This window comes from Monodelphis domestica, chromosome 7 (assembly GCF_027887165.1).
Source record: "Monodelphis domestica isolate mMonDom1 chromosome 7, mMonDom1.pri, whole genome shotgun sequence".
Classification (NCBI taxonomy): Eukaryota; Metazoa; Chordata; class Mammalia; order Didelphimorphia; family Didelphidae; genus Monodelphis; species Monodelphis domestica.
In genome coordinates this window covers 173,576,470-173,595,237 of record NC_077233.1, presented here as the reverse complement: position 1 = coordinate 173,595,237, position 18,768 = coordinate 173,576,470, and the positions used below count along the sequence as shown (strand labels likewise).

The 18,768-nt window shown below is 36.1% G+C and overlaps 1 protein-coding gene across 2 annotated transcripts in view; it reads left to right on the top strand.

Annotated features, from left to right (window-relative positions):
* Positions 1–18,444, top strand: part of DCTN5 (dynactin subunit 5) — a 30,735-nt gene extending 12,291 nt beyond the window's left edge. Inside the window, exons 4-8 of one of the 2 annotated variants that reach the window (XM_007498758.3) lie at positions 6,101–6,212; positions 8,393–8,495; positions 11,037–11,128; positions 17,621–17,700; positions 18,049–18,444. In XM_007498758.3, coding sequence (XP_007498820.1) covers positions 6,101–6,212; positions 8,393–8,495; positions 11,037–11,128; positions 17,621–17,653 — 340 coding nt within the window. In that variant the 3' untranslated portion in view covers positions 17,654–17,700; positions 18,049–18,444. The remainder of the gene's footprint in view (positions 1–6,100; positions 6,213–8,392; positions 8,496–11,036; positions 11,129–17,620; positions 17,701–18,048) is intronic. The other variant, XM_007498759.3, reaches the window with a different exon arrangement.
* Positions 18,445–18,768: the final 324 nt, after the last annotated feature.

Below are 18,768 nucleotides of genomic sequence, written 5' to 3'. Positions count from 1 at the left end.
AACCAAAATTCTCTTATTGGGGTCTCTATCTTATTTGATACATAAATCTATTTGGTTTATAATCAGAGGTAAGCTGATAAATGTTTAATAACCAGCTCTCTGGGCAAAAAAAAAAATTATGTACAACACATTTTTAAGTTTAATCTGAATTATTACATTTTCTTTATCACTTATATCCAGACAATCAACAAAACAGTAAGCCAAATCCTGATTTGTATTTCTGGGGTATAAATTTTCATACTAAAAATTTAACAACCAGCTCTCTCAAACAAGTATAAACTGGCTCCAACACACTCCTGTGTGCAATGGACATTTGAGGACACACATTTTAACTACCAGCTTCTTTCTTAGATTTTATCTCCTGTGAATTGTTGTTTATCTCTTCTGCTATTCTTTCATTATATCAATTCTTTGGTATCTGGGTTGGAGACTATATCTAGGCAGTTTTCTCTTTCTCCTATCTCTCTCTTTAAAAAAAACATCCTTACCTTCCAACTTGGAATCAATACTGTGTATTAGTTCCAAGGTAGAAGAGCAGTAAGGGCTAGGGAATAAGAGTTAAGTGACTTGCCCATGGTCTCAATCTACTAAGCCACTTAGCTGCCCTCCCTACCCCATCTCCCCACTCTTTCTTAAGGACTTAGATTTAAATGAATCTCATTTACGAGATATCACACAAATAATATTCTTGCCAGCTTTTAAGTATATTACATGCCTGAACCTGGCAGTAGCCATTCCTTTATGGTCCAGAAAACCAAATCCCATTACCAGACATCATTTTCTTGGCCAGCTATCCACTTTACATATCAACTTTTCTCTTCTTCATCAATTGTCTTCAGTAGACAATAGTGAGGAAAACAATATCTGTGCCCTTTCAATCTCCACTTTTCCCTCTTGTTCTAGAATGTTGGGGCAGTTTTCTTGAATAATTTCCTGTAGTATTTGTCCAGGCTTTTTCTTTTGTCATGGTCTTCTGGTAGACCAATGATTCTTAAATTGCCTCTCCTCAAACAATTTTCTAAATCCTCTGTTTTGTGAATGAGATACTAGCAAAAAGACTCCAGCAAGTGATCATGAGGGTTATTCATTATGACCAGGTAGGATTTCTACCAAGAATGCAAAGATGGTTCAATATTAGGAAAACCATCCACATAATTAACCATATTAACAAGCAGAACAGACAAAAATCACATGATTATCTCAATAGATGCAGAAAAAGCCTTTGACAAAATACAACACTCATTCCTATTGAAAACACTAGAAAGTATAGGAATAGAATGGTCTTTCCTAAAAATAATAAACAGTATATATCTAAAACAATCAGCAAATATCATCTGCAATGGGGATAAACTAGAAGTCTTCCCAATGAGATCAGGAGTGAAACAAGGATGCCCATTATCATCTCTATTATTTAAGATTGTACTAGAAACACTAGCAGTAGCAATTAGAGAAGAAAAAAGAAATTGAAGGTATTAAAATAGTCAATGAGGAGACCAAGGTATCACTCTTTGCTGATGATATGATGGTCTACTTAAAGAATCCTAGTGAATCAACTTAAAAGCTAGTATAAAAAGATCAACAACTTTAGCAAAGTTGCAGGATACAAAATAAACCCACATAAGTCATTAGCATTTCTATTTATTTCAGCATCAAGAATTAGAAAGAGAAATTCCATTTAAAATTACCCAAGACAATATAAATTACTTAGGAATCTATCTGCTAAGACAAACACAGGAACTATATGAACACAACTACAAAATACTTTCCACACAATTAAAACTAGATCTAACCAATTGGAAAAACATTGATTGCTCATGGGTAGGATGAGCAATAATAAAAATGACAATCCTACCCAAATTAATTTACTTATTTAGTGTCATACCCATTGAACTACCAAAAAATTTTTTTACTGAATTAGAAAATACCATAACAAAGTTCATTTGGAGGAACAAAAGATCAAGGATAGCCAGGGAAATAATGAGAAAAAAAATGCGAAGGAAGGAGGCCTTGCAGTCCCAGATCTCAAACTATATATATATATATATATATATATATATATATATATATATAGTTTAAAGCAGTGGTCATCAAAACAATATAGTACTGGCTAAGAGATAGAAAGGAGGATGAATGGAATAGACTTGGGGTAAGTGACCTCAGCAAGACAGTCTATGATAAACCCAAAGATCTCAACTTTTGGAACAAGAATCCACTATTTGATAAAAACTGCTGGGAAAATTGGAAGACAGTATGGGAGAGATTAGGTTTGGATCAACATCTCACACCCTACACCAAGATAAACTCAGAATGGGTGAATGACTTGAATATAAAGAAGGAAACTATAAGTATATTAAGTGAACATAGAATAGTATACATGTCAGATCTTTGGGAAAGGAAAGATTTTTAAAACCACGCAAGAGTTAGAAAAAAAAATCACAAAATATAAAATAAATAATTTTGAGTACTGTTGAGTACCTTCTGTTTTAGAATCAATAGTAAGTATCAGTTTCAAGGTGTAAGAGTGGTAAGAGCTAGGCAATTAGGGTTAGGTGACATGCCCAGGGTCATGCAGCTAGGAAGTGTCTGAAGCCACCCAGGACCTCCTGTCTTCAAGACTGGCACTCTGTCCACTGAACTGCCTCCTCAATGATCTCTTCATTGCCACATCCAATGGTCTTTTCTCAATTCTCATCCTTCTGACCTCTCTAGCATTTCTGACACTGTTAACTACTCTCTCTTCATAAATAATCCCTTCTCTTTGGATTTTCAGGTCACTGTTCCACTTGGGTTCCCCTCCTACCTTTAAGAGTATTCCTTCAGAAACCATAAGTAAATTTTGTGAACACAGAATAATATACATGTCAGACCTTTGGGAAGGAAAAGATTTTAAAACCAAGCAAGACTTAGACTCACAGAAAGTAAAATAAGTAATTTTGATTACATCAAATTAAAAAGGTTTTATACAAACAAAACCAATGTACCCGAAATTAGAAGGGAAATAACAAATTGGGAAACAATCTTCATAACAAAAACCTCTGACAAAGGTCTAATTACTCAAATTTACAAATAGCTAAATCAATTGTACAAAAAATCCAGCCATTCTCCAATTGATAAATGGACAAGGGACATGAACAGGCAATTTTCAGTCAAAGAAATCAAAACCATTAATAAGCACATGTAAATGTGTTCTAAATCTCTTATAATCAGAGAGATGCAAATCAAAACAACTCTGAAGTACCATCTCACACCTAGCAGATTGGCTAACATGACAGCAACAGAAAGTTATGAATGCTGGAGGGGATGTGGCAAAGTCGGGACATTAATTCATTGCTGGTAGAATTGTGAATTGATCCAACCATTCCCAAGGGCAATTTGGAACTATGCCCAAAGGGCTCTAAAAGACTTTCTACCCTTTGACCCAGCCATAGCATTGCTGGGTTGTACCCCAAAGAGATAATAAGGAAAAAGACTTGTAAAAGAATATTCATCGCTGCACTCTTTGTGGTGACCAAAAATTGGAAAATGAGGGGATGCCCTTCAATTGGGGAATGCCTGAACAAACTGTGTTATCTGTTGGTGATGGAATACTGTTGTGCTAAAAGGAATAATAAAGTGGAGGAATTACATGTGAACTGGAACAACTTCCAGGAACTGATGCAGAGTGAGAGGAGCAGAACCAGGAGAACATTATACACAGAGACTGATACACTGTGGTGCAATCAAATGTAATGTACTTCTCCATTAGTGTCAATGCAGTGATTCTGAACAACTCCAAGGGATCTACGAGAAAGAACACTATCCACATTCAGAGGAAAAACTGTGGGAGTTAAATGATCATCCTAGTGCAAACATCAACAACATGGAAATAGGTTCTGACCAAGGGCACATGTAATACCCAGTGGAATTACACGTTGGCTACAGGAAAGGTGGAGTGAAAGGAGTGAGGGAAAGAATATGATTCTTGTAACCAAGGAATAATGTTCTAAATTGACTAAATAATTTTTTAAAATAAAATAAAAAATATAAAAATGAAAAATAAAAATTATGGCCAGAGAAAGCTATTCCCTCCTGCTACCTTCACCCACTTCCTATCCTAGACTCCACCCCAGCTGCATCTGTCTCAGTCCCTAAAAACAAAACAAAACAAAAAGCATTACCTTCTGTCTTAGAATTGGTATTGATTCCAAGACAGAAGAGTGGAGTGTGCTAGACAATTGGGATTAAATGATTTGTCTATGGTCACATAGCTAGGAAGTATCTGAGATCAAATTTGAACTCAGGCTCTCCTATCAATGAACCTGGCTCTCTGTCTGCTAGTCTCTAAAATAGTTTTCAAAAGATGAATTGCAACTGTGAACAGCTATTCTCAGCAATACAGTGATCCAAAACTATCTTAAAGGACTCATGATAAAGATATTCTGTCTACTTCCAGAGAAAAAGAACTGAGTCTCAATCCAAACCAAAGGAAACTTTTTTCACTTTCTTAATTTTTTTTCCTATTTGAGTTTCCTTCCACAAAAGGATTAATATGGAAATAATGTTTTACATGATTTCCCTTGTAAAATCTGTGTGATTGCTTACCATCTCAAGGGGAATAGGGAGTTTGAGGGGAAGGAACAAAGAAGAAAATTCAAGATTCAATATTCCTTACAAAATGTTGGAAATGGCTTTTACTTCTAATTGGGGAAAACATTTTTTTAAACCCTTACCTTCTGTCTTGGAATCAATACTGGACATTGGTTCCAATGCAGAAGAGTGGTAAGTAAGGGCTAGGCAACTGGGGTTAAGTGACTTGCCCAGGGTCACACAGCTGGGAAGTGTCTGAGGCCAGATTTTAACCCAGGACCTCCCATCTCTGGGCCTGGCTCTCAATCCACTGAGCTACCCAGCTGCCCCCTGGAAAACATTTTTGTTTTTAAAAAGATGAGTTGCAAGTTATCAGCAATCATGAAAATCTTCTCTAACACCTTATAAGAGAAATGCAAATTAAAGCACCCTAAAGTTTTGCCTTTCACCAGATTAAAAACAGAAATAGTAAGTACTGAAGGGACCGTGGAAAGACATCCATAATAATACATTATTGGTCCAGTTTGGAAAATAATTTGTAATTATGTGAGAAAAGTAATTTAACTGTTCATACTCTTCAACCCAGCATTTAGTGGATGCTTGTTGAAAAATTTGTTGATTCACTTCTGAGCATATATCTCAAAGAGATCAAAGGCACAAAGGCCCCATATGTATGCACATAGTTATGAAAGTACTTTTTAGTGCAGCTCAAAATTAGAAATCATGTGAATGCGCCCTTTGCTTTTAGGTGATTGAATAAATGGATGTACATTACATATCACATATACTATAAGAAATAACTAACATGAAGAATTTAGAAAGCATGGAAAGACCTATTTAGACTGACACAGAATGAAGTTAGAACAAAACTAACAACATACATAAAGACTGTAATATAAATGAAAAGGCATTGGAACTCTGTATGACTTTATTGACCATTGTTGCCCTTAGAGGACAAATGAGGAATTCTTGCCCTTTACTTAGAAACAAGGTATAGGATGAGGGAAGAGGAATGCTCAGAATTCTGGCAGACACTGCTGATGTTAGTTTGATTTTAATTAATTTTTTTCCTTGTTACAAGGAATGATTCAGTAGACATGTAGGAAGGTATCACGGAGTGATTGATATAGAAAAGAGGCATCTACAGAATTTTAACTGGAAAAATTTGCTGTATCCCAAGACCCTATTACTTTTATTTCTCCAGGGCTTATTTTTATAGCTTGCCTCACCTATACCTTTCAATTCCAAATGCATGCCTTTTGTCTAAAATCTGTGACTTTTGTTATCTTTGAGAAAACTAATGTTTTGTTCATTCTTTTTGTCACTATAGAGATCTCAAAATAAAAAGAGTCTTTCTTTAGAGTTAGTTGTCTTAACTTTAAGATTCTGATCACAGAATTCTTTCCTTGTCAAAAATCACTTTTGGTTAAGACAGTGAAGTGGAGTAAATCTAAATGATCTGTGGTTATGTAAACTTAATTTCAAAGTATATTAAGTTAAACTTTATATTCTCATCTTCCATTTCCTTTTCCAGAGTTGCATTTTTTCCTCTACATATTGGTGACCATGTCTTTATTGAAGAGGATTGTGTAGTCAATGCAGCCCAGATTGGTTCCTATGTCCACATAGGCAAGAACTGTGTGATTGTAAGTATTGTGGAATCAGGTTGCCTAAATAGTCTTCCTTCTCTACCCTCAACCTACAATAATTCAATTCCCCCCCACACACACACCCCAAATCTCTGGTTCCAATTACCTGACATTCAGGCTAGTTTTGGTACTAGGGATTTAGCTGTTAGATCTACAGGAGCCCAAGTTTTCACTTGAATTAGGTTGTCCAAAGGCTTCACAGATCAGGACCTTCATTCAGATTGGAATTTATAGTCTTGATGAAGGCAAATTAGAACTTCCTTAACATGTGGTGAGACAGTTCTATAAATTCTAAACTTTTCCCTTACTCTGGAGCAGCAGTTCTTAACCTAGGGGTTCATGAATGTTGAAGGGGCCTGTGCATAAATTTCAGCAAGTGATTAACTTGGATGGGGGGGGGGGGCATGAACATCTTTATTTTTGTTGACCTCTAACAATAGAATTTCCTTCACTTATTTAAAAATATTATTTTGATAAAGCATGTCTGGGTTTCACCAGACTGTTAAAGAAGTCTGTGACACACCAAAGTTAAAGAACTGCTCTAAAGTGACAAAAAGCCAAGAACCTCTAAGTGCCCCATTCATGTCCACTTATTTAAATTCAAAAGCGTAGTTCAGCCTATTGGCTTTATTTGTGTGGCTTTTTGTACCACCATTTGGATAAATAAATCCAAGAGGCATTAATTTTTTTTTTAACCCTTACCTTCCGTCTTGGAGTCAATACTGTATATTGGCTCCAAGGCAGAAGAGTGGTAAGGGCTAGGCAATGGGGGTCAAGTGACTTGCCCAGGGTCACACAGCTAGGAAGTGGCTGAGGTCAGATTTGAACCTAAGACCTTCCATCTCTAGGCCTGGCTCTCAATCCACTGAGCTACCCAGCTGCCCCCTCAGGAGGCATTAATTGCTAATCATTGCCAGTGATCACTTGCTAAGCATTTCTGAAATCTCAGGTGACCTCAGCAGTAAGATTTTTCTGATTTCCTGTATATGCTTTAAATATACTGTTTGAGTTCTCTCTTCTCTGTTCTATAAAGTTCCTTGCCTTAAGACAGTATTAGATATAAGGAATTCTTTTAGATACTTATTAATCTTCAAGCTATGTTCAGCTTGGTTTTTGAAAGAAATAGACTGTCCCCATATTGGAAATCCATAGGAGAGATCTCTCAAGTAGAGAATAAACAACAATTTTAATAATCCAATTCATTCATATAAGTGCCTACTGCCTGTCATGCTCAGTGTTGAGAATACCAAGATGAAGTAAACCATAGTTTTTGCCCTTTAAGAACCTAGAAGTAATTCAGTATGATCAAGGTCAGGGCCCATTAAATTGGAGGAAAGTGGAAACATCTGGTTAATTAAATAATTAAGACCCTGGAGATTATGAGTGCTGTAGAGAATTCACTTGACAGTTTGCCTTTTTCATGCTACACAGAAGATTCTTCCAGGTAAAGTAAGAAAAAAACAGTAGATCTAACCAGAATAGAGTGTTTAGAATGCTCTTTGGGTAGAATATAAGGTCCAGGTAATGCAGCATTATGCTGACATGAGTTACTGTTCCTACTCTCTGAGCTGGGGACATTCTGTTTTGCCAAAATGTATAACTATAGCAGAATGAAATGATAGCAGTGTGGGAAAGTAACCAGTGAAATGTAGGATTTGTATTTCTTCTGTAAATACAATATGGTACAGCTTCAGATAGTAAATAGGAACCTCTTTCTTCCATAATCCATGAAACAAATAAGTCTCAGAGACCTCATATCAGCCCCACCAAATTATACAAGTTAAGACATGACTAACAAAGTATTCACAAATAAAGCAGCATAAGTGCAAGATACTATGGTTTGTTAAGAAAGTGGCTAATCTTTTTAAAACTTACCCTCAAATCTGAGAACCTTCAGCTATTTATGAATCTAAAGGAGACTCTTACATTAACAAGTTATGAATTCATCACTTGCTGGTGTGCATTACACATGGAATTAAAACAGTTCTCTAGGTATAGCCCCATTTAGTGAGGTGGGGACTTGAACTTGGGCAGCCTATGACTTTTCTTGAAAATTGCTTATTATAACTAATGGGAAAGAAACTCAGAATAATAACCACCTAAGTAGTAAACCTGAAAACATTCCCCACCTCTCCCATTTTCTGATCTATTTTCTCTTAACAAGATTTTGTTTTTAGGGCCGACGCTGTGTGTTGAAAGACTGTTGCAAAATTTTAGACAATACGGTATTACCTCCTGAAACAGTAGTCCCACCATTCACTGTCTTCTCAGGCTGTCCAGGTAACTCTGAGTTTGATTATATTTGACTTTTTCATATTACTCTTTATTCCAATTATTGTACATTAGCAGACCAGAAAAATAAACACTTGTTGATCATTCACTTAAAATAAGCATCTGTGTGGAGAGAAGCATTATGTGATCATTTTTCACAATCTAGAAAGGACCCTAAAGATCATTTTAAGATCATAGAATATAGGGATATGAAAGGATCATAGAGGTCAGCTAGTTTAGTGTTGACAAACATTTTAGAGATCATGTGCCCAAACTGCACCTTCAAGCCACCTGTGAGCCCTCGCATTACCCCAGACAGTAGAGGGAGGAAGTGCTCACATTGGGCAGCTGGACAGAGGGGTGAAAAATGACCTCTGGTGTAATAGAGAGGAGGAACAGAGCAACCCTCTCCATACCGCCAGGGCACACATGCCATACCTTTGCTAACAGGGATGTAGTTCATGCCTTGAGTTTATGGAAACTACAATTGCTTGCCTAAATTCACACAACAATTTGGTGGCAGAGCTGGGACTAGAACTCAACTAGCCCGACTCCCATCCCTTTAGACATTGTTTTTCTACCTTTTTTTTACTCCAGCCTAGATCATGAATGGCATGATATTTTTGCTAGTGTAGGCACATTCTGTACCTACAGGCACCAAGAATGAGAATTTCTGATATCCAGAGAGAACTAAAATGTGATGGAGAGGACCCAGAAAGGATCTAGCCTTTTATACAGGTTTTTGTTGGGAGTATTTTGTTAAGAAATCACATCTTCTCTCCTCTCACTTAGCTGTTGTGATCTGGCTCTGCTGTCACATGTTTAGGGAAATGCATTCTTGTTTTATCAGAGTGAATGTGCCTGACTCGGATGACCTCCCAAGTGATTTCCAGAAGAATGTTAGTGAAATAGCTAGAAGTTTAAAATGTTGAGGTGTTATTTGATTCTTTCTACTCACCTGCACTTGTTCTTCTGATTTATGTAGCATATTTAGTCATAAGTCAGATTTCTTTAAAAAAAAAGTTTTTTGGTGTACTTTGTTTTTTTAGATCACTGTATTCCTTCCCCTCCACTCCCAGAAAGCCTTTTCATAGAATAAGTAGTATTTTAAAAGATTAATAAAAGGAAAAATCAGCATAACATATCAGCACATCAAAAAGTCTAAAACTATGTGCATTATATAAAATTTATGAGTTTCCTATGCCTGTGAAGGATGAGGTAGGAGTGTCTTGTCATATCTCTTCTTTCAAGATATGCTTATTCTTTATATATTTTCAGCACTTTTAATTTTTTTGTGGTTCTTTGCATTTAAATTGTGTATATTGTTTTCTTAAATCTACTCTGTATCAATTCATGCAAATTTTTTGATACTTTTCTATATTCATTACATATATCATTTCTTATAGCATCATTCTCATATTCCATTAAATTCATGTACCACAATTTGGTTAGCTATTCCCAATTAGTGAACATTTATTTTGTTTCCCATTTTTTGCTATCACAAAAAATACTACTATAAATATTTTGGTATATATAGGGACTTTCTTCTTTTATCAGTGGACTCTTTGAGGATTAAGCCTAATAATGGAATCCTTGGATAAATGAGTATGGATATTGTAGTTACTTTATTTACATAAATCCAAATTGCTTTCCATAATGGTTGTGCTGAGTCACAGCTCTACCAACTATGTACTAGTGTACCTGTCTTCCCACAACCTCTCTAATGTTGATGATTCCCATGTTTTTTTTCATTTTTGGCAATTTTCAGCATATGAAGTGGAACCTCAGTTGTTTCAATTTGTATTTATCATTAGTGATTTGGAGCATTCTTCCACATGGTTGTGAGCAGTTTACAGTTGTTTTGAAACTCTTCATATCAGGGGCAGCTTGGTAGCACTTCAGATAGAGTAAAAGGCCTGGAGTCAGGAGGATCTGGGTTCAAATTTGACCTCAGATACTTCCTACCTCTGTCATCTTGGGCAAGTCCTTTAACCCCAGTTACTACTCTTCTGTCTTGGAATTGATACTTAGTAGCAATTCTGAGACAAAAAGTAAAGATTAAAAAAAAAAAAGAAAATAAAACTGTTTTTGTCCTTTGGCCACTTATCTCATCATATACATTCCTAATAGTTTTATCTGTAAACTTGAGTAACAAACTTTTTAAAAATTCTGGCCTGGAATATTATTTCTACTTTGCTTGATACAAAACCCTGGGACTGAACATGCTATACTTACTCATGGGAAAGTCATGAAAATATTAATTTTTTAAAATTTATTAGGTGGTTTAATGTTGTTGCCTCATTTCATGTTAAAATGCTTAAATGTATTCCTACACTTTAGGAAGTGTCTTATTTATCTTAACCTAGGTGACATCATCCTTTTATATATTAAAAGTATGACCAATAAATGCAAAACTACAGGATTTTTTTTTCCTTTTGCAGTGGAAAGTCAAACATTTAGATCCTGATGATAAAATAAAATTGCCTATAATAATCTTAAAAAGCAAAATTTCTAAGAGCTTCCTTCAACTTCTCTGATCTCTTTCCTTAGGACTCTTCTCTGGGGAGCTCCCAGAGTGCACACAGGAGCTGATGATTGATGTTACCAAGAGCTACTACCAGAAGTTTTTGCCTCTGACGCAGGTCTAGTACCCATGTTCCAATCCTCCGATGACTAGAGCTCTAGGAAGGACTTTGGAACCAGGGAGCTTTAGGGGTCCCAAGACCAGGATCTTGTGCAGTCTCCTCCTCCCACTTTTAGCTTTTTTTTTTCCTTTAAATTTCTCAGCTTTTCCAATTCTCCTCAGATGGTAAAAGCAAAAACACTGGAGAAATTGCTGAGTGTTATAGTTAACTTAGGTCTATTTGTAGTCATTTCATTCCAATTTGTTTTGAACTACAGAATTATTTTTGTCTGATTTCTAACTCCTCCATCCCATGGATGAATGGTTCCTGCTGAACCACACCAGGAAAAAGTTGGATTTGAAAGACTTTCCAAGAAAAAAGTTACCTTGCTGTTACACTGTATTCAACTAAGCAGCCTAACACCTACATGGACAGATGGACACCAGATTGCTTCTTTGTTACTAATAAATGCAGTTGGCTGCCACATTTGCTTATAAGCCTTAAAAAATCAATAGACATTTATGAATTTTCAAAGCTCAGACTTTTAATTGTTTGGGATAATCGTGACACTAAAAGTGGGAAATGATGTCTCTTTTTCTCCCAAACTGTATGGAGATATATTCAGAATTTGTGGTGACAACACAGATAATTAGATGGTGATTAGAAGCTCCCTGACTGCTCAGTTTAAGGCCCTTTCATTTGATGTAAGGTGGAGTAGAGTTCAAGCCTTAAAGCTGTTTTCTAGTCATGAAGTGGGTAGCCTCAACATTTATCTGACTTTAAGTCCTGTCCAGATCCAAAACTGTCAAGTGGAGATGACCTAGGCCAATGGTAATTCATTGTTTCACAAAATAACCCTATTGTATTTGGGCAGGAACCCATGTCCTGTTTTATTAATGTTTAACATTTGTAAATTATGCTATTCAAGAAGTAACATGTAACTGATAATCCCCCTTTGCTGATGGTCTAGAGAACTATGTTAGCACCCTTTATTTGATCCAAACTGCTTATTACAGGCAGGCACTTCTGTGTTTGGGCCTTCTTCCTGATAGTTGTACCAACTTGGACACAACAACTTACAAAAGGACTAAATGTAACTATTGGTGGAATTTTTTCGTGGTACCTAGTATCATTCACATCCCTGAGTTTTGCCCTCCCTCTGGGTCTAACAGGACATAACTAGAATTGAGTCTAGGGAAGATGATTTGGTCTGGTGCCCTAAAAAACAATGCTAAGATGGCATGCTCTTTGGGGGTTAGTAACTTTGAATTTAGTAGCAAGAAGGGCCTGTGTTATTTATCACGTAGCACCCAGATACTTATTAACTAGTTGTAAATTATACACACACTGCATTGTGTAGTAAGAACTACTCAATGTAAAGCTTCTAGCTGGTTTGTTTGTTCTTTTATATGCTTAAATTAAAAGTCTTTTAAATAGGTCAGGCATTTTGAAGGTGTTGACTCCTCAGGTACAGCTTTGTGGAAGCTTGAAAAACCATCTTGCTCCTAATTAGGTACTCTTGATTAGATGATCTTATTCCTAATAAGTAATTAGGCCAGTCATTCAGGATTCTTCATATTTTTGGTCATTTCTGAGGAAGAGGAGGGGTTTTCCATTTAGACAGATTGAAACCTATAATAGCTACCACTTCATTCAACTATCACTTAGAGAAATGAAATCATAGAAATAAAATCTTAAGAGTTTGGAGGGGACTTTAATGATCATTTAGTCAAGCCTCCTAATGTGGTAGTAGACACTGTTGTCTCCTGTAGCAAGTAAGTGACTCAACCTTTGCTTAAACATTTCCAGTGACAGGAAGTTCTCTGTTTTATTAGACAGCCTACTCCATTTTTTAGCTTTGATTTGTGGACAGAGTAGGCCTGTTTTCTCTTCAGATGACAACCCTTCAAATATTTGAAGACTGAGCAGAGAACACATTTATGCATCCTAGGCACAATTTTTAAAATGTTGCTACTATATGTTACTCTCCCAGAAGCTTTGAGCCATCACTCTAATAGGCTTGACTTAAAACAAAAGAGACATTTGCCACAAATAGCAGAATTTTCTGACATTAAAAAGTGTGTATTTTAAAAAAATGATGTGTCCCTAATTTTATTTCCCCTGTGTATTATACCCTAAATAATGCCCTACTTTGTTTACCCTTTAGTTCCTGCTCTGTTTTAAGATAGTTATCTCCTCCCTAATATTTCTTAAGGCTGAACATTCTTGAACATTTCCTCAAAGGAAGTGGTTTCTAGTTTCCTCACTAAACTGGTTACCCTCTGGAAGAGTTCCAGTTTGTCAACAGAACTGAGAATGGTGCTCCATATGTGATTTAACTGGGAGTGGGGACAGTGAAACTATTACTTTCCTGGATATAATACAGCTAAGATATTCCTTTTTTTTTTTTAAACATGATATTTCACACTATTGACTTTTATAGTTTGTAGTGAACTGAAACCAACCAGATTTTCCCCAGTCTATTCTATCCTTGCATAAGTGGTTTTTAAAAAATCCAAATTAAGAGCTTTATATTTTTCTCTATTAAATTTTACCCTGTTTTCAGCTCATGGTTTATTTTCCTAAACTAATTTGGAGCTTGAACCATTTTGATAAAATTCAGAAATAGCGGCTTTAGGGGCTGTCAGGGATATAAAATACCACAGGAATAAGAGCATCATGGGTTACAAACTGGGAAAGGACCTTAAAGGCCCTCTAAGTCAACCCTCTCATTGTAAAGATGAAGAAATCAGTCAGAGATCTTAAATAATTTGTCTAAGGTTCACACCAGTAATAATAGAGATGAGATTTGAACCTAGGGCCTCTGGCTCCATATCTATTATTTTTTTTCACTATTCCATGTTGTCAGATCTTTATCCTTGTGCCTCATCCCTAGTCTGTGAAATTTTACTACTCTTGCTCTAAAAGAATAAGAGGATTTGGGGAGAATCTGAAACAATATATAGAGAACTAAATCTTTTTCCTATAGAAAATCCTTTATCAGAATTATTTGATGCACATATAATTTCACTTTTACACATTTAAAGGGAAATATTTCACTGACATTTTCATTTTCACATAGAACACAGTCATCCATGAAGCAGTAAGATTCTGTGGAACATAGTTTAGGAAAATTGGACTAGACCTTTTTCAATTTTTGATTTCATTTTTGTATTAACTATCCCTCAGGTACCTTGGAACCTGTTGTGTTGTTCTTCTGAAGGGAATAAACAAAAATGCTCGTGGCTTAAATTAAGGACAAAAATGTTAATGAATCAAACTAATTGTATTCAAGATCCTGTTCTCTAATATTAGTAATGGATGCTCAGAGCCCAAAAGATCTGGGAGAGAAGTTGACCTAACCCCCTCATGGTTGTCACTCTGTGATAGACTAATCCTTAGTGCTCATGGGATAGAAATAAGTTAGCAAAACAGAAACAAAGAACTCCTGTGATATTAAAATACCAAGATGATAGATTTCTCTAACGGTGAAAATTTCTATTCCTCTTATCTTAAGAAACAGATAGTTTCATAGAAAAATGGGAAGATTTCTATGAACTCTTACCTTAAGGAAGGTGACTCAGAACCTTGGGATTTTTAATGCTTCTTTTTTTATTTATTTATTTATTTTTTGACATCCTTGCCTTCTGTCTTAGAGTCATTACTGTGTATTGGCTCCAAGGCAGAAGAGTGGTAAGGGCTAGGCAATGGGGGTTAAGTGACTTGCCTAGGGTCACACAGCTAGAAAGTGTCTGAGGCCAGATTTGAATCTAGGACCTCCCATCTCTAGGCCTGGCTCTCAATCCTCTGAGCCACCCAGCTGCCCCCAATTTTTAATGCTTCTGACAGCATAGATTTCAATGAACTATTACAATGGTTAGAAGCTAGGAAAGGACAACAAAGCCCTTAAAAATACAGAGGATAAGGCAGACTGTGCACAAATGAAGATTAGACAGTCACCTGTTTCCCAAGCCATCATTTAGAATCCAACAGGTAAAATATGTAGTGACCTGAAGATGAATTTGTGATGTTTATTCATTCAACAAGTATTTATTAAACTAAAACTATACCTGGAGGAAGGAAGGAAGGAAGGAAGGAAGGAAAACAAAACAAGGAAGGAAACAAAACAAGGAAACTATACCCAGACCTCTGCCGGTTTGCTAGGGTGGATACAAACAAAGTAGAAGACACTTTCTTCCCAGAGAGGGGATATAGTATGGTTGGGGAGAGGAGACCCACAGTCAGAAAAATAAGCAATACAAGATGGTGAATAATGAATGCTTAAAATGATTGAAATGATTGTGTATAGCCAGTAAATCTTATAAGTATTCAGATGAGGGAGAGATCATTAGCTGGAATAGTACTTGAGGTGGGCCCTAAGAGTTAGAAGAATTTGAATAGTAGACAGAAAGTATAAGCAAAAAACAGGAGAATAAGTAGGACCTATTCATGGTTTCAGAGAGGAAACTAAACTAACTGGATCAGATAAGTCAATATAGAAATCAGTTAAAGTTAAGATTGGGACCAGATTGTAGAGGATTTTGATGTTGGGCTAGAGTTGAGACTTTGTCCTTTGGACAATAGAAGCACCAAAGGTTTTTTGACATGACCCGTTTTTTTTTGTTTTCTGGTTTTTTTTTTAAGTTTAATTAATTTAAATGTTTTTCCATGGTTACATGTTTCATGTTCTTTCTCTCCCCTCCTCCCACACCCCTTCTGTAGCCAACAAGCAATTCCACTGGGTTTTACATGTATCACTGATCAAGACCTATTTCCATATTATTAATATTTGCATTAGGGTGATCGTTTAGAGTCTACATTCCCAATCATATCCCCATCAACCAATGTGATTAAGCAGTTATTTTTCTTCTGTGTTTCTACTCCCACAACATGACCCATTTTTTAAGTAGGACACCCAGTTGGAAATGACCAATAAGAAGTATTCCCTCCTTTTTCAGCTCTGTTTAGTTAGGAACTGCAAAATGAAATTTCAAAGTAATTCTGTAACTACACCAAGGTCACCTAGTAAAAATAAGATTAAAACTAAAAGCCCTAGAGTTCAGGTAGTAGATAAACTCCCAGCACTCTAGCCTTTTTTGTTTTTTTCCATATTGATACCACTAAAATTTCTTCCTGCCTTCAAGTTAAAAAATAATTTCACTCAACAAGTGATTCCAGGCCAGGTTCTCACTTGTTTTCAGAGCAAAGAGGTGGTGATGAAGGAATGGATGCCCTGTTTAGGCCCTAAGCAACTGTGGGTTGTTACCTACATATGGAACATGCCATTCCTGACCCTAGACTGTGCTTCTTTGAGGTCCAACCTTCTAATTTTACAAATTAGAAACTGAGGCCCAGAGAAGTTACAAGACTTGCTTAAAGTCATATAAGTAGTACATAGCAGAGCTGAGATTCAAATTCTCCATACCTAATGCAGTATACCATTGCTCCTTCCAGTTTCCTTGAGAACCTGTTTATTTCTTTAATGGTTCTGATTTAATAGTAATTGATAGGTGGGTTAGAAATACCTTCCCAGGAAATCCAGTTATCCTGTATTTGAAAATCCTGTTCCTCGCTATTTGAATTCTTGTCATGTTTCAAATCAGTTTTTCCTGGGATGATATACTCAGTCTATTAAGTCACAATTCGGATGCAAAACATTCCATAATTATAATTTGTCCCCCACCCTCCCACACCAGTTAATACTCTGGAAATTACTTTGTATTTATTCACTTGTGTTCATGTTATATCAACTCATTAGGATAAAAGTTCCTTGAGGACAGGGACTATTTTATTTTTCTAGCCCCAGTACTTAGCACAAATCCTTGCTAGTTAATAAATATTTGATTAATTGAATTGAATTGAAAATATACACTACCATGCGATGAGAAGCCCAAGCTTCCATCACTATCGCCTCTGAAGTCCAAACTTGACTTTGATCTTAGAAAGCAAGGTATGGCTAAACATTAACTTCTGTAACTAAAGTTGGAGTTCTCAGCCTTTTCCTAATGCTAAGGATTAGATGGATCTAGATGTTGGTTTAGAAACACTAAATTTGCAAATTATTAACTTTTCATTGAGATAGATTTCATGTAGAAATGGTTTGCCATATTCCAGCTTCACAAATGTTAAGTTCCTGGGCTTATATTTTCCTTTTCCATATTTCTATTTGCTTATGATTTGAGTTTTCTTACACTATCAAATCTTCTGCTCCCATACTGATTGACAGGATTTCATTAATTCCTTCAGTTAGCACTTTGTTAGGTGAGTTTCTCTGGGGAAAAAAAAAGAGAGAAATTTCCTTGTAGAAATATTTTATCTGATTGCTGTTTGCCCCAGGGAAATTTTGTTATAGCCATAAAGCCTTTCCAGACTGGATTAGTGACTAGAAGACCCTAGAGGTACCCAAATGAGAAGAGAGTGAAATCAGATTGATCTGTGTAGGAAACCTAACTCTCACTTAGAAATAATGTATCATTCCTACATGTGTCCCCTGTGTGTATTGCTCTGCAGAGTAAGAAATGGTGGAAAAGCTTCAGTAAATGACCAGGTTAAGAAATCACTTTCAAGCTCTCGGTTACTTCAGCACAAATGTAAGTGCCCTGTTCAGATGCCCCATTTCAAGCAGCCAATCACAATCAGTAATCTCTGATTATGAGACAAGAATGCTAGGGGATTTTAATTATATCAAGTACCAAGAGAGATTGCTTGGATGGGAGAGAATGGTTGAAATTTGGAGGTGTGGGTAAGAGATAGTAACTAATTCATGATCCAAAAAGAGGCCAGATTGAACATACCTACATGTTCTAGGAGAAGAGGAACATTCCCAAAGCTTGATGAACTTGATGTTCTTTCCTTCCCCTTCAGATTTCACAATCTCTCTTCGGATAATTCAATCCTCTGAGGCCTAAATTAAACTTTTTTTTTTGTCTTTTATCAAGGTGACCCCAGCCAGGGTATAAAAACAAATCACCATCGAAGACATCAAAAAAGAAACCTGTTTAAAACCCTTAAATTTGCCATTTTAACCTCGCAAGTATCAACCCTAACTGGTTCTATTGGAAGCCCAGCTTGAGAGGATGTGGAATTGTCAGAATTGCGTATTGAAAGTTGTAGTTTTGGATGTGGGGGTAGGAGAAAGGGGGAAGATAGGCATTTTGTCTGATTGTTGCTGCCTCAGGAAGATTTGACTTCAAAGACCTTAATCTGTAAAACTATCTTGGAGCTGATTAAGTCTTTGGGGAAACACTGGTGGGGAGAAAATGCAATTAGATTGGTCTATGTAAGAAACTAATTTTCGACTTTGAAAATAATAAATCATCTTTCTTTGTACCCTCTATGTGTGTTACTGATTCCTGAATTACCCACCAGAGGCAATATGGAAATTAGTCTCTTAAAAGGAATTGTAGCCACAGCTCACCTATTCTTCCCAACTCTTCCCTCCCAGTAGAAAAAAAGAAAAAGGGAAAAACTCATAACAAATATGGCTAGCCAAGCAAAATAAACTTGCATTGAACATCATTAAGTCTTCAAAGTTGTTTTTCTACATAGTACTGTTAATTCATAAATTGTTCTGCACATTTCATTCTGTATCACTTCATATATCTTGAATGTCTCTGAAATCATTTCTTTTGGGACTTCTTAACAGAGCAATAATCTTC